General features: G+C 48.4%; 1 protein-coding gene across 1 annotated transcript in view; it reads left to right on the forward strand.

The window, feature by feature from the left end:
- MICALL2 (MICAL-like 2) overlaps window positions 1–14,482 on the forward strand; it is a gene marked incomplete at its 5' end in the record, with an annotated part of 17,031 nt that extends 2,549 nt beyond the window's left edge. The window contains 15 exons of the mRNA XM_009070240.1: window positions 1,035–1,176; window positions 3,715–3,875; window positions 4,506–4,627; window positions 5,497–6,150; window positions 6,363–6,535; window positions 7,371–7,446; window positions 7,763–7,878; window positions 8,391–8,540; window positions 11,143–11,198; window positions 11,698–11,821; window positions 12,417–12,507; window positions 12,856–12,929; window positions 13,226–13,340; window positions 14,250–14,296; window positions 14,385–14,482. Of these exons, the coding sequence (XP_009068488.1) occupies window positions 1,035–1,176; window positions 3,715–3,875; window positions 4,506–4,627; window positions 5,497–6,150; window positions 6,363–6,535; window positions 7,371–7,446; window positions 7,763–7,878; window positions 8,391–8,540; window positions 11,143–11,198; window positions 11,698–11,821; window positions 12,417–12,507; window positions 12,856–12,929; window positions 13,226–13,340; window positions 14,250–14,296; window positions 14,385–14,482 (2,199 nt within the window). The remainder of the gene's footprint in view (window positions 1–1,034; window positions 1,177–3,714; window positions 3,876–4,505; window positions 4,628–5,496; window positions 6,151–6,362; window positions 6,536–7,370; window positions 7,447–7,762; window positions 7,879–8,390; window positions 8,541–11,142; window positions 11,199–11,697; window positions 11,822–12,416; window positions 12,508–12,855; window positions 12,930–13,225; window positions 13,341–14,249; window positions 14,297–14,384) is intronic.
- Window positions 14,483–14,859: the final 377 nt, after the last annotated feature.

Below are 14,859 nucleotides of genomic sequence, written 5' to 3' on the forward strand. Positions count from 1 at the left end.
GTCCGTGCCAGAGGTCAGATGTGGAGGGTTTTAATCTATTCCACTCATTCTGTAACCCTTTCACTGTGAGCTTCAGCAATAGCCTTCCTTGTGCCTCTGGTCCTGCAAGTGCTGTTTTGCTTTGCTGTGTTGGCATGCTCCAAAGAAGGAGGGAAACGATTTTTTCCTATAAGCTGGGAAGAAAGAGGGCTGGAGGAAGTCCTTAGTAAAAGCCTTACGCTGAGTTGAGCAAGGGCAAAGTTGCTGAATTCATGGATGTTGTAATTTCTTTTTGGTCCTCTAGTAATGGCTCTTGTTCAGAGGCAAAAGAAAATAGCTTTTGCCTCCTTTACCTGCCTTTGATCCTGCAGTTTCAAAGCAGAGAGCACCACAAAGGAATATTTGCCCCAAATACATGTTGGGCAGCATGGAAACAGTTAAGTTGGAAGGGAACTAGGTATTGTGGATTCTTCTGCATTATACCTCTCTTCCTCTTGTCTAGTCTGGGAGAGAGGGGTCCCTCTTGCAGCCCAAGATCTCCCGTTTTCAGATGGGGAAGAGCAGGCATTAATAGGCAGGAAGCTTTAACATTTGCACAGCATTCAGAGATGAAAGCTGCCTGCAAGCCCCTACCAGCCTACGGTTAATTGGCGAGTGCTCCAGGTTGGGCTGGAAGCCTGGAAGCGAGTCTGCCAGCCTGGACTGACACATCCCCTTCTGCCAGGCCTGGCTTTGCAGCTGTGCACTTCCAGACAGAGGCAGGCTGGAGGAAGAGCAGGGGAAGCCCAGGTGAGTTCCCGTGCAGTCAGCTACAGCCAGCTTGCCAGGCCAGATTTCTGGCTCCCTGCCTGGATTTCTCCGGCAGTGGCTGGAAGCCACGACTCCATCGATTCCTGTAGCGGCCGCACGATGTAGGAGTTAAACTGGTGCAGCTGTTCCCCAGTAGAGTTATCATTTGAGTGAGGCTGTTTGCAGTGCAGGTTCTTGCTTCTGATGAGAAGCAGCTCTGCTGCCTGGGATGGACAAGACCCTCTTTTTTTTGCCTTCCTCTCTAGGCATTTCGCGTGGCGGAGGAGGAGCTGGGGATCCCAGCATTGTTGGATGCAGAGGATATGGTTGCTCTGAAGGTACCAGACAGGCTGAGCATCCTTACCTATGTTTCCCAGTATTACAACTACTTCCATGGACGGTCTCCTAGTAAGTACCATATTCCCTGGAGGGTTGGGAAAGGATTTATTACATTTCAATATGTTTATTTAGTTAATCATATAGACAGAAACTCACATTTCTGTCAGGGACATTTCCAGTTCTGTGGTCCATCTTGGAGAGTAGAAAGATATGAAAATAGATTTACTGTGACACACACATTGCCTCTTAACAATTTCATGCTTTTCCTTGCCTCCTAACAAGCCTGGAAAAGCAAAATAGATTTCATGGAGGCCTTTTGGTACCAAAATTATTTCACTGGTTGATCAGAACCTCTACACACCAGCCTGAAATAGCACCAGTGCTCTTGGAAGGGTACAGGGCCTTGCCTTGAAAACTACTGCCTTAAAATTTAAAGTACAGTGTAAAATTTCTTATGGTCTAGCCAGACAGGAGCACAGAAGGTTCCTCTCCATGGTCCCCACCTCAGCTTTCCTTTCTTCATCACCTCCACCCCTGTTCCAGTCTTTTCCACACCGGAGGGCTGGTGAGAACATGGAATCTAACAAGGCTGAGCTTGTCTGTGAGGCTGTGCCAATGGAAGTGCATCCATGGTACTGCTTGTACAGCACAGCAGTACTGATAGAAGAAAGGAGAAGAAAATTATCACCTTAACTGGCATAGTCATGATAGCAATTTTGTCAAACATAAAACAGGCCAAGGCATTATATTTATGTACTGGAGAGTTTATCTGGGCTCACAGGAGAGTTACTGTAGACTTGGTTTATATTTGGCTTTAAGTGGATACAAAATGAAATAATAAACCAATTTCACAGGTTCCTCCAGAGGAAACTTTTAAAAGTGGGACATGAATGACTTAACTGGTTAAGGCAAATTTAGATGGAGAAAAGAGATATGTTTGGAAAATGTCTCACATCTCGTAGAGAAAGCACAGCACACTCTGAGAGTTGCCTTTAATGTCTAAGCTCTTCCCCCTTCTCCACCTCTTTACACATTTACTTTTTTTCTCCCTCCACAACTTCTTCCCTCCCCCTCTCCATTTTTTGTTTCTTGTTTTTAAAACCGTTCTGATGAGAGTCAAACAAATTCCATTGTGTTTGTGCCAAGTGGTGAGAATCTGGGTCAGGTTGGGGTATTTGCCTCCTCCCCCCTGCATCTTGCCTACCATGTCATCAAGCACAGCACATTTTTATACTCTCTAGTGTCCCACAAAACACTTTGGTTGCATTCCTGTTGCTGGGGTGAATGTGTGTGTCTGAAAATGAGCCCAGCCAGGAATGTGCCCTCTGACACCAAGCAGTGTCATAGAATCACAGCCATGGCCTGCAAATGGGCTCCAGCAGGACCATGAAATAAGCTGGACACAGGAGGACAGGGAGGGTGAGCAGAAAATGTTTGATTGAGGTGCATTTGCAGAAGAACAGAGCTGAAGCCACCACTTTGGGAATCCAATAAATGGCACAAGTGGGAAGTGAGGGGGCAGCCCCAGTCTGAACTGTTTACTGGATCGGCTGTCACCAGTCCCTGGTCACTGTGGTAGAAGCCCTGGGTGTTTATTTGGATAGTTAGTTCTCCTATGGGAAGACTGCTGGGAACTGGGCTTCCTCTCTGCTCCCTGCCCAGACTCTCTCTGTGTTTACTGACAGGGGTATAATCTCTTTTCAGACGAGTGGCCATTTAATTGGTTGCTCCTAAAGTGAAGCTGTGGCTCAAATATCCCACAAGGAACACAGAGACATCTCATTCAGAGTAGGAAGTGGTGCAAAAACAACATCCCCATGAGACAGTCAGGGGGTCTTGTCTGGAAAACTTTACATGGAGCCTTATTTCCCAGGGTTGTCTCCCAGGGCATGGGGCATCATTCCTTGCTTGACTGAAGTGTGTTGGAGATTCTCTTTTCTCCACTTGTAGTGAGTTTTGAGGGGGTTTATTTCATCTGCAAAGAAAAGAGAATTGGGCATTTGCAGGCTGCTTGTGGCAAGTCTTGGTTTCCACATCAGCATCACCACAGCACCTCCAAGTCTTTGTAGAATTACCCATTTTTTGTGATCATTTCTGCATATGACAAGCCTGTTTGCTCCATGAGAATCCCAAATGTGGACGTGGGTGTTCAGTGAGGGTTCAGGGTGTGTAGGAAGTCTGGAGCATAGCACCTTGAACAAAGCAAACTCACTGTGCTTCAGTTCCTTAGCCATAACATCTACCAGCAGGGCCTGTTTCAGTGGTGCTCACTGCCAGCCAAACTGAGGTCTGGAGTGGCAAACCCAAAGTCCTGTTCATGTCATTGATGGGTGGCGTTTTATGTTTTTCCACTTCTTCATTCCTCCTTCATGGAATTCCCTGAGACAAAAAGAAAATCAGCAGTTTCAGCTGAATGTTGGTACAATTCACTTGTTGCCTCTTGCTCCTCACTCCAGTATGGAACTGCTCATGAAGGAAGTCTGTGCCTCCTTGTGTGCTTTGCATGTTATCCATCAGTTCCCTTTGGATATTCTTATTTTGTAAATTACTCCTAAGCCCTTTTTTCCTTATTTTCCCTTAAAATCTTCCATTCTTCCAATCTTCCAGTTGGAGGCATGGCTGGAATCAAGCGTCCTTCCTCTGAACCTTTGGAGCAGCATCCTGGAAAGAAAACTGTTTCAGAGCCTCCTAAACCAGTGCCACCAAAACTGCCTCCTGCCCACCCACCAGCCAGAGCTAAGCCGAAAGAAACTTCCCCAGTCACCACAGTAAGAAATGTTTTGGGGTGTTCTCTACACCTTAAATCTGTTCAGTGAGATATGGAGTATTAGTCTAGTTCAAGGCTCCTGGTCGTAATGACTTAGTCTCTCAATTCTCTGCTCACTATAAAGGATTTAATCCAGAGGTCTGGTTGCTGCACAGATTGAGGTGGAGTCATTGGAAAGCCATCAGTCAGCTGGGACTCATCTAGTGATGGACATGGGTGTCTTAGGACATGGGTATGCTGTTCCTAGATAGTGGGGATAGAGATTTTTAACAGGTTGTATTATTTTTGCTAGAAAATATTGATTCAATTCTTGGACCCAGTTTCAAAGCAGAGTAGGGATGACAACAGGGTAGAAGAAGAGAAGCCCTTTCCCAGCCAATTCAAATCAGAGACCTTTGCACTTCAGTTTCCTACAGACAGGACACTCTGGCTTTGTGGGAACATGTTCCTCATACTCTGTCCTTCCTTCCACTTCCTATAAGCAAGGAGTTAGAAGGAGAAGGGATTTTCTGGATATCACTTCTCTGTCCTAGTTGATGGCTGTGCATGCCAAACACTTGCCTGCCTAGGAGATTTGTAGCTGTATTTGGGGCCATGATGCTACCTGCTCACCCACTGCTTCTCCCCACAGAAAAGGGTCCTGGCAGAGAGTGGGAATGTCCCCAGCAGCAGCTGTGGGGTCTGTGGGAAACATGTGCACCTGGTGCAGCGCTACTTGGTCGATGGGAAGCTCTACCACAGGAACTGCTTCAGGTACAGCAGCTCTTCATAGTTTCATAATATGTTAAGGGGTTGGAATGGAGCTTAGAGATCATCCAGCCCCAACCCCCTGACCTGGGCAGGGACACCTCCCACCAGAGCAGGTTGCTCAAGGCTTTAGCCAACCTGGCTTTGAACACTGCCAGGGTTGGGGCAGCCACAGCCTCCCTGGGCAACCTGGGACAGTGTCTCACCACCCTCACAAGGAAAACCTTCCTAATATCTAATCTAAATTTCTCCTCTTTCAATTTATCCCCATTACTCCTTGTCCTGTCACTGCAGTCCATAACCAAGAGTCCCTCTCCAGCTTCCCTGGAGCCCCTTCAGCTCCTGGCAGGTTGCTCTGAGGTCTTCACATAACCTTCTCTTCTCCAGGCTGAACAGCCCCAGCTTTTTCAGCCTAGAGGGAAGGTGCTCCAGTTCTCTGATCAGCTTTGTGGCCTCCCCTGGACTTGCTCCAACAGTTCCATGTCCTTCTTATTGGGGGATGTCCTTCTTATGTTGAGTTATGTTCACAGTGGGGGCACAGCCCTGTGGGTCACAGAGGGCCAGCCTGGTTCCTTTGGGACTGGAGGGAGGGTAGTGTGGGTCATTTTTTTCAGAGTGGAGGCAACCTGGGCTTGGTCTTGGCCTGTGCATAAGGGAAACTCACTGCACAGGTCTATTTTCAATCACAACTTTCCTACTTCAGGCTGTGCTATCAGCACCCTCTGTTTTGGTGCCTGCACACAAGGTCTGCTCACTACCAGTGTGGTACCATCACCCTCCCTGTGTGGATGGTGGCGTTGTGCCTGCACTCTAAGGTGTGTGTCAGTGGCCTCCCAGTACTCTGGAGGATGTTTCTGAGACTTCTGTATCTGCAGGTGCAGGCAGTGTTGGAACATTCTTCTCCCTGGAAGTTACAAAGCTGGTCCTGAGCCTGGTACCTTCATCTGTACCAGCCACCAGCAGTCAGAAAATGGCCAGATCTCCAGTCTCCACAGCACTGAGAACAAACCTGAGAGTACCCCAGCCCCTAATGCTGCCAGGGTGTTCCAGAAAGCCACAGAACCCAAGAAACAAGAGCAGGTGTTGAAGAAACCCAGCCAGGAAGGCCTCACTAATTCAACCAAGCCACCTGTTTCATCTTCTGGAAGCTCTGGCTTCAAAAGTGTAAATACTCCGTGGTCCTCTTCAGCTGTAAATAAATCAGACTGCAAAGGTACCTCGTTGGGGAATAAAGCAGATCACCGTGAAGGTACATCAGGGTCTCTCTGGACAAGCACCACCACAAAAACACAGCAAGCACGAGAAAACTTCTTTAGGTCATTAGAGTCCTCTAGCAATAAAACTTCTGACACTCAAAAACCAGTCCTGTCTCCTGATGGCCCTGATAAAACTGCCCCTGCCAGAACCACTGCTGAGGTCAGTCAGAAGGATAAGGCACGTAACCATATTATGCAGGCTCTGTCTGGATCAAACACTTCTTCAAACAGACCAGGAGGACTCAATTCCACGAGCCCCTCAGCATCCATCAGGTAAGTACTATTTCTCTTGCTCTTTTTACTGCCAAGATGTTCCTTGGGATAATTTGGAGAAGTCCCTGCATCTTTCTTCCCTTTGTCCTGACTGCTTTTGTGGCTCAGATTTAAAGGCATGTAGAGGGACACATACAAATATTTGGAACAGAGGCCAATACAAAAAAGTCCATCCTTTCAAAAACACTCACTAGGTTGTTCTTCTTTTGCAGTGGCAAGTTTTCTCCCACCCATTCTCAGAGTCACAGTCCATCTCCAAAAGCAGAGTCCAGCAAAACAGGGTCCACAGCTGTAAAGCAGGAAAAGATTACAGACCCTCTGCCCAAGAACCAGGCTGCCAGCAAACCTGACTCTGTGCACAAGCCAGAGTCAAAAGGCACCAAAGGTGAGGATGAGTGATCTGCACACAACTCTGCCTCGACATAACATGCCAACTTGATGCCTTTCTCTTGGACCAGTACAACAAATGTGTCCATGACTCCTGTACTTTCTGTCTGTACCACCACATAAGGGTTTTCTGAGTTCTGGGGTTCAACACACCTCCACTTATCCCTGTGCAATTGCTCCCTCTAGCATGGGGAGTTTTGCTACTCTGGGGAACTCCAGGTGTTTGAAGTTGTACTTGCTGTCATCAAACACTAGTATTATGGTGGTTTTCAGAGGCTTAGGTAGACATTCCCTGATGGGACACCTTGCCAGAACTTCAGGATGATTTTGTGATTGCAGTTGGGGCTCACCCAGCCTCCTTGTCTGGTTTGAACTAAGCTTCCACTGTGATGACTGAGCAGTCAGCCAAGGGATTATGTTTTGGGGGTTCCCAGAGTCTCAGCCCCTTCCAGATGCCCTGTCCTTTGGGCTAGAAGCAGTGTCTGTCTGCAGTTTGCTGTGACTTTGTGGGTTTTCTGTATCTCCCCCTTCCTGCCCCATCCTTTGGTCTCTAAGTTGTGTTGCTGTTGAATGTGCTTCTTCATTCACTCTGTGGCCGTGTAGGTTTTAAAGCATTTGAGCTGAAAGGCAGAAAATGCCACCAAGATTATTTACACTATATTGTATTTGACTCTGTCCATGTTAAACTTGTTGAACTGGTGCTGGTTTGCTGTAGTAACATCATAGTATCTGCCCCAGTGCATGGCTTATCTCCTAAGATCCTCTCAAGACTCAAATCTGGCTTGTTTCTTTTTATTGGATCTGATATTATCTTGCTATGTTCCTTTCTTTAGGAAGTACAAATGTTGGTGAAGACAAGTCTGAGAGCCCAGCAGACTGGAGATCTCTGTTGAAACCTGTAGCCAACAAGTGAGTGTCTTGGAGCTGGTGGGTCTCCATGACAAGTGAATGGGGATGTCCATGCTTGCTCCTGTGTTTGTGCTGCAGGTCTGTGTGCACATAGGAGGGAAGAGCTCCTGTGTTTTAATGCTTCTGCTTTCATCAGTTTGATGGAAAAGACAAAGGCTTTCATTTCTGGGGAGGGAAAGCATATTTCAAATTGCTGGACTCTGCTTAGAAAAGTGTGCCCATCCCAGATGGATATCCAGCCCAGGTTGTCCAGAACTCTTCCTGTGAATCATTCTGCAAGAGGCATGGTTTCCTACCTTTGTCTTTCTCTTTGCAGAGACCAAGGTGGCTCTAAGAAACCTACTGATAACTCCCAGGTGGGAACAGGGAGCCCAGCACACAAGGAGACAAAGCCAAGTTCATTAGTTGTCCCACCAGCAAACCAGGACTCTGGTATGAAGAGTAAAAGCTTTGCCTTCTGTTTGCTCATCAGACAGGAGACAGGCATTAGTGCTGTGAGGAACATGGTGGTGGAGATTGTGCCTTGCTGTCAGGGATCTTTGCTTTCTGCACCTGTTTTGGGCCTGTGGTGCCTTTGTTTGAAGAGCCATCCATCCCCAAGGAGAGGGACTTGGTCTTCACAGGGTGCCTTTCTTCTGCAAGACAGCCAGCAAGATTTCACTTACTCTGTCTTGCATGATTGTGTAATGGTGAGAAATCTTGGTGATGGTTCCCAACTGTTTATTCTCTTCCCAGCTGTTTATTCTCCTCTTCTCCTTGTAATCAATGTGTTTTCCCTGTTTACTTTGGGCTTGTGCCCTTCATTTATCATCAAGAGAGGAGAACTAGGACTAGGAATGGAGGTGGCTAGTGGTGAGTGCTAGAGAGATTGGGCAGTAAAGGGATTTTTATGAGATGAGGGTTGAAATTTCTTACCCAAAACCTGTCTGTTGTTCTTAATCCAGCTTCATCTGGTGGCTTCAGGAAGAAGCTGTTGATCCCCAGCTCAGATCTTATCAGGAGCTGTAAGAATTCAGAGCAAGACTGGGAAAATCCTGGGGGCTCTACCAAGAAAGAGAAAGATGGCAACCAGTTGAAGATAAATACTGACACAGGTAAGGTCTCTTCTGCCTACTGAAAGGCATGGTCTCCTCTGCACTGTTGGGGAACACCCTGAATGGTCCTTGAGTTTTCTGTGGTTAATCCTGTGGCTGTTGTCATGGGGGAAGTATCTGTGTCATTAATTTTTATTAGCCAGTTTGGCCTAAGCAGGAACCAGCCAGGCCAGACAATTCAGTGGGAAAGGAGGAAATTAAAGTAGGAATTTGTCCAGGTCACTGTCCTGTCATTCTTTAGACTGAAGACTATGAAGAAGACCATCTCCTAATTCGGGGAACTGGGATCTAGTTGATGTCTCTGTTCCTCTTCAGTTGAGTGGCTTTGGGAAATAAAAGGAATGCAGAGAACTGTCAGCCAGAGACTCCATCTGGCAGGAGCCACAGTAGCAGGAGCCAAGGCTGCTGTTTCTTGCACTTTCAGAGATGTCCTGACAAGTTCTGACCAGTTTGTCCCTACTCTTAATCCGGTTTCTTACTCCTGTATGTTCAGCCACAGCTTTACTGTGTACCTTTCCTCCATGACCCAGTTGTCCTTGCTGTGGCATATCCCAGCACGATGCAAATGAAATTTTCAGTAACTCATCTGATGTTTGCTGCTGCTCTGTTTGCTCAGCTTCTTGGTTCTCCCCTTTTCTTGCCCTGTCTAGCCATGTCTTATCTGCCTGGACTAGAAGATCCTCACAGCAGAGCTCAGCCCTGACTCAGAGCAAGCAGGATGGGTTCCAATGGCTCAGTGGCCTCATGCTGCATTGTTTGTTAGCTGGTTGCAGCATTGTCCTTACCCGGCACCTCTAACAGCTACAAAACATTCAAACTCCAGTTGTGTTGTCCTTTCTAAAAGTTTAGTGTGCCTCCTTTGCATTACTTTCCCAAAACTTTCCATCTCCTTTTCCCTCAGACTCAGCCACAAGGTTCAGCATTAGTCTCTCCCAGGAAGTGAGCTGTTAAGATAAGGGAGGCCACGTTTATATCCCTCTTTCTAAAGCTTAATGATTGCTGTTGGGGAGTGCCACTACCAGAAACTTTCCCAGCAGTCTCTCCCCACTTTTCACCCATGTCCAAGTCTGCCATGTGAAAGGTGTTTTCCTGTTGCTGTCTCTGGGCAGTCTGTGCACTGAGGACAGGCTTGTTGCTCCTCTGTGTATGTGTTTACCTCAGCACTCAGAGAACAGTCAGCTACTGTTCCTGCCCTTGGTCCTGTGTGTTGTGTGGGGCTGTGGATGGTGAGTGTTTCTGTAGATCATTTGTTTTCTTTGGCACAGGTAATGTTTTTCTGTTGAGAAAGGAGGCTCCAGGGTTTTCTTGCCAACTGTCCTACTTCCAGTTTGCTGGCAAGCAGCCAGCCCATCCTGTGTCTGTCAGGCCGGAACTTGAGGATATCAGGGGATATCAGACCCTGAGCTGGTCAGAGAGTGTCGTTTTACTACCTGATCCGCTCTAGTGACCTTGGCCTTCTCACCATCAGTGGTGCAGCTTTCTGCCTTGGTTGGAGGTGCTGCAGAGGTCACTCAGAAGGAGCCTGGAGATGCAGGGCTGAGCTGGGGGAGGGAGGAAATGATCAGGTAGACAGCTCGTGGCAGGCCAGGTCCCTCTTGGGGGAACCTTTAAGAGAAGTGCAAGTTGCAGGTAGTGTACAGGGCAGAAAACCAGCAGCATCCAGAGGGAAGAGATCCCTGATGGAGGCAGTGCAGGGACAACACAGCTGATTGCCACATCCAGCACCTTCTCCTTTTGCAGTCCTCCTAGAAAGCACAGTAGGGCAAGGGCTGGGCAATTGGAGAACTGTCCTTGAGCTCTTCCTCAATTGTCAGAGACTCTCATGAGGCTCCTTTAGTCTGTCTGTCCTGTCTTTCTTCTTGTGTGTGCTGAACCTGCACTGCTGCTGCCTTTCTTACAGCCATGTGCTTTTGATACTAGAGTTTTCCTTCCTTATCACATCATCCACGTACACCTCTGTTCTCTCTCTGTGGTAATTATCCAGCCCAGCCCCTCGGGTATCCAAATACCTCACACTATTCTGTAGTTATCCTTGCAGCACAGTTGGGCAGAGGAAGCTGAAGCACAGTGGAACAAATACACATTGCTTAAGGATTGATTTTAATAGGTGTCCAGGGCCTAAATAATGCTGTGTAGCAGGGCCTAGGGGACTTCTCACCTAGGAAGTGTTTTGTGGGAGGAATTGAACCTTAGTTTCATGAGACCTATGTTGAGGTCCCCTAGACCATCTTTGTTTCATCAGTATTTACTGATACTTCTTTGTACAAGAGCACCAGAGGGATGTTTTTAAGTATGTCTTGGTGTTTCCTGTGAAGGTAAACTAGCCTTTCTGTGCTATACTTTGGAAGCTTAATAAGTGGTGGCTTTCACCACAATAAATATCTTTGGGTTATAACAAGATAGTGAGTGAACATGGAAGTCAATATTCTCGGGTGGAAGCTCCAAAGTCACACCTGAGTTAGCTGACTGTCTGTGCCCTGGAGATGAAAGCAGCACCCTGTGACTGGGTTGTGCTCTGGTGTGGTGTAGGCAACGTCCCACACCATAAAATTATTTAAAAGTTGTTGTGGTGTTCTTTGTTAATTTTTTTTCTTCCTTCTAGTTCTAAACCTTGATCTGAAAAGCAAATATGTGTCTCCCGTGGTGTCCCCGACCAAGGTATGGCTGGAAACCAGGTGTAAGGGGACCAAGCTGGGGTTGTTGAGTATCCTGCTGGAGTGCTTGCCCAGATTTATGTTTGTCTTATTGGGAGGGTTTATCTGAATTCCCAGTTAAAGGGTGAAAAGCTTTGGGGCAGAGACAAGGTGGAGAGGCTGCTGGTTATCACCCATGCATGGACACAATAGCAGCTGGAATGAGACACAGCCAAACAAAATTATGGTAGACATTGTGTCCCTCAGCAAAAGAGGGAGAATGTCTGTGGACTGACAAGTGTGGGTAGAGTTATCACCCACAGCAAATGTATCACAGGTCTGTAGTGTTGCAGTGGCCATTGCTCTGTGGTGAGCAGACAGCTCTTCAGCTCTGCTGACTTGGCCCTTCCAGGACGTGGATCTGCAGTTGGGCTCCTTAAGCCCTTTCCCATCTCTGGGGCTGTGATCTCAGCAGGCAGTCTGAGGGCACTGAGCTGTATTTGGTCCTGCATTTATTTTCCTAGCTGCACCCAGACTACCTTCCTGAGGAGGAAATCCAGAAGAAAGTTCGTGGCATTGAGAAGCAGCTGGATGAGCTGGAGTTGAAAGGAGTGGATCTGGAGAAGCAGCTGCGTGCCTGCGAGGGAGGTAAAGGAGACCACGTGCCAGCTCTGTTATGGTGGGGAGGTGTGAGGCTCATGTCCTACCCCCGGGCATTCTTGGCTCCATTTTGAGGAGCTCATGCTACACGTGAGGCACCAGGTTGCCAAAGGTACCTGGTATAGAAAGATAGAGCCCTGGGAATTTTGAACTTTCACTGGCTGTTTCATAGCCTACTGTTCGAGCAAGGTTATGTGTTAATTTGGTTGAGGATTGGAGAGCTTTGGGAGTGGAAGGCCACTGTTAATGTGGCTTTTGAATCCCAAGCCAGGCTGGCCATCCTGGCTGAATCCAATTTCCCAGGGCTTAGTGGGTTCATGCAGAAGGGCAGAGTTGAGGCAGCCACATGGAAGATGAGCTGGGTGTCCTGTAGCAGAGCATCTGTGAGCAGCTTCCTTGAATCTGCAGGGTGTGACCTGCATCCCTTGTACCCAGGAGTTCCAAAGGTCATCTGTTTTCACTTGAGGTTGCCTGTGGCTCATATAAGTCATCCTAGGCTCTCCCTCAAGAGTTTGTGTGTGTAAGTCAGGGGGACTGAGCTGAGCAGCCTCTGAAGGAGTCTTGCCCTTTGTCTGCTTTGCAGATGAATCCGAGGATGCTCTTATGGTGGATTGGTTCAAACTGATCCATGAGAAACAGCTGCTGCTCAGACAGGAGTCAGAGCTGATGTACAAGTGAGTACAACCAGAAATTCACCCATCTGCTTGTGTGCAGTGTGAGCAGTGAGCAGTGAAGGAGGGGGAGTGTGGCAACCCAAAATCATGATGTGCCAGTTGGTGGGATGAGGAGGGTTGAGGATGTCTATGGGAGAACTGCCAGCATCCTGATGTATTAGCTGATGGTCTGTGATGAGCTTGTGGGGAGGGAAACTTCACAAATGTGATGCAGGAAGATTTCCCCTGACCCCCCAGCCCCTGCCCAGGTGGTGGGCAACACAGAGATGAGGCTGTAGCATGATATGAGAATGGTTCAGCCCTGGGGCATGGCAGGGCAGTGTGCATCACTTGTGTGGTTCCTTCCAGGATGAAGCAGCAGGAGCTGGAGGAGCAGCAGTGGAATATTGAGATGGAGCTACGACACCTCATGAGCAAGTCAGGTAAGGACCAGCTACACTGTGAGTCCTGCTGGCCCCAGGCTGTGTGCAGCCTCCAGTTTATGTGCCAGCCCTGGGATGCAGGGGCACTGCAGGGTGTCTCCTGACTGTCAGGCTGTCAGGTGCAGACTCCCTGTAACATCCAACCCACCTCAGCCTTCTGGGGGGGTGTGAGATGTGTCCCTCAGTGTGAGGATTTGTGCCTGTGAGAGAGACTTGCTGGAGCAGGGTGGAGGCAGGAGGCACAGTGAGGAGGTATTACCTGTAGCTGTGAGATGAGCTTCTCTTGTCTTGTGCAGAGGAACTGAAGACCCCCAGGGAGAAGGAGCGCGAGAAGGAGCTGCTGGAGTCATACCTAAACACGGTTAATGATCGGAATAGTATTGTGGAGTGCCTGGATGAGGACAGACTCAGGTGAGGGCCCTCAGATGGTGGGAAATAAGCCAACACCAAGGATGATTTCCATTATATTTCCACTGCTGTCCAGGCTGTAGGGGTGGATGAGTGGCTGTAGTCCAGCCTTCTGCTCCATAAGAAGTGGGTGGTCACCTGTCACCAACCATTTTGTCCCAAATGCTGCTCTCTTTGCATTTGTGGCAGCTGTTGGAAACAGATCAGGATTGCAGCCATGTTCAATGCTCTCTGAAGCTAGTGCTGCTGTGAGAACAAGAGCTGTGAAAATGTAGAAGGGAGGGGAAGAGAGGGAGAGGCTGGAGGCAGTATGGGAGCTGCAGGAGGACTCTAGGAACATGAAGCCAGGAATGTGTTCATCTGCTTCAACAAGTGAAAGAACAACTGTAGCCAAGAGTTGGATCCTTCCCAAGTTCAAAGGAAGACTGCTGTGTCAAGTAGCTGGATTCATGCCTCTTGATGCTGAGAGCAGCCTCTGTTTCTTGACCTCAGGGCACCAAGTCCAGCTTGTGGATTCTAGTAATGCCCAGGCCCAGGGTGGTGATGGCAGCATGCTTGTCCCCCATTGCAGTGAGCACCTCCACAGCACCCTGAGCTGCCATTGTCTCAGCCTTCATTCATCTCCTTGGGTGTGGTGGTGGTGTCTCACCACTCTGTGAACTCAGATGATTCATAGGCTAGCTGGGAGAAGGGCCAAGGTCTGGAAACCCCCACACAGGCCTATGCTTTCAAGGGAACCAGATGGAATTTGCTAATGACTAGGACTCCTCTAATCGTTGGGTTTTTCCTGCACCCAGCTCAAGGTCTGCTATGGAGGTTGGTCATTTCTGGGGGAATAACAGCAGGTTTTGGTGTCTACCACCTTGTCATGAACATGGCAAAGTTCTCTCATACCATGCTGTTCCATTACAGAGAGCAGGAGGAGGACCAGATGTTGGCAGACATGATCCAGAAGTTGGGTAAGGGCCCTTTCTACTCTTACAGAGCACTGGGGGGCACTGGGGCTGTGGATCTCAACCTGCTCTGTGTCTGCTCCCTGTCCTGCAGATGGGTCTTTGGAGAGCCAGGAACCAGAGAAGAAGAAGAACAAGTTCCGCTTGACCAAAATATGGAAGCAGAAAAATAAGACTAAAGCTCAGGAGTGATGTTCCTTTGCCCAGCAGCCCAGAGATGCCCATCAAAGGTGTGGTCCTTCCTCAGTGCTGCTTTCCTGGAGTTGTGCAGGACTGTGACAAGGTTCCTCTGCTCCCTGACATGGAGATTGCAGGTTTGCAGACCAAAGGGACAGTGTGAATCCCCTCTGGCCCTGGTATGGGCCCAAGGATACCTTTCCCAGCAGATGGACTTGTAAGACTGTTTTCCTTCTTTGGCTCTAGCTCAGAGCAAACTTCAGCCTCGCTGGCAGCTCAGGAGGGCAGAGCTGAGTTTGCCCATCCAGTGCTCAGGCCATTACAGTCCTGAATGCAGGAGCATGGCCCTGCATGGCACCCACTGTGCCCCACTGCTGTCACCCAGGGCTGCA

This window comes from Acanthisitta chloris, unplaced genomic scaffold (assembly GCF_000695815.1).
Source record: "Acanthisitta chloris isolate BGI_N310 unplaced genomic scaffold, ASM69581v1 scaffold25702, whole genome shotgun sequence".
NCBI classification, from domain to species: domain Eukaryota; kingdom Metazoa; phylum Chordata; class Aves; order Passeriformes; family Acanthisittidae; genus Acanthisitta; species Acanthisitta chloris.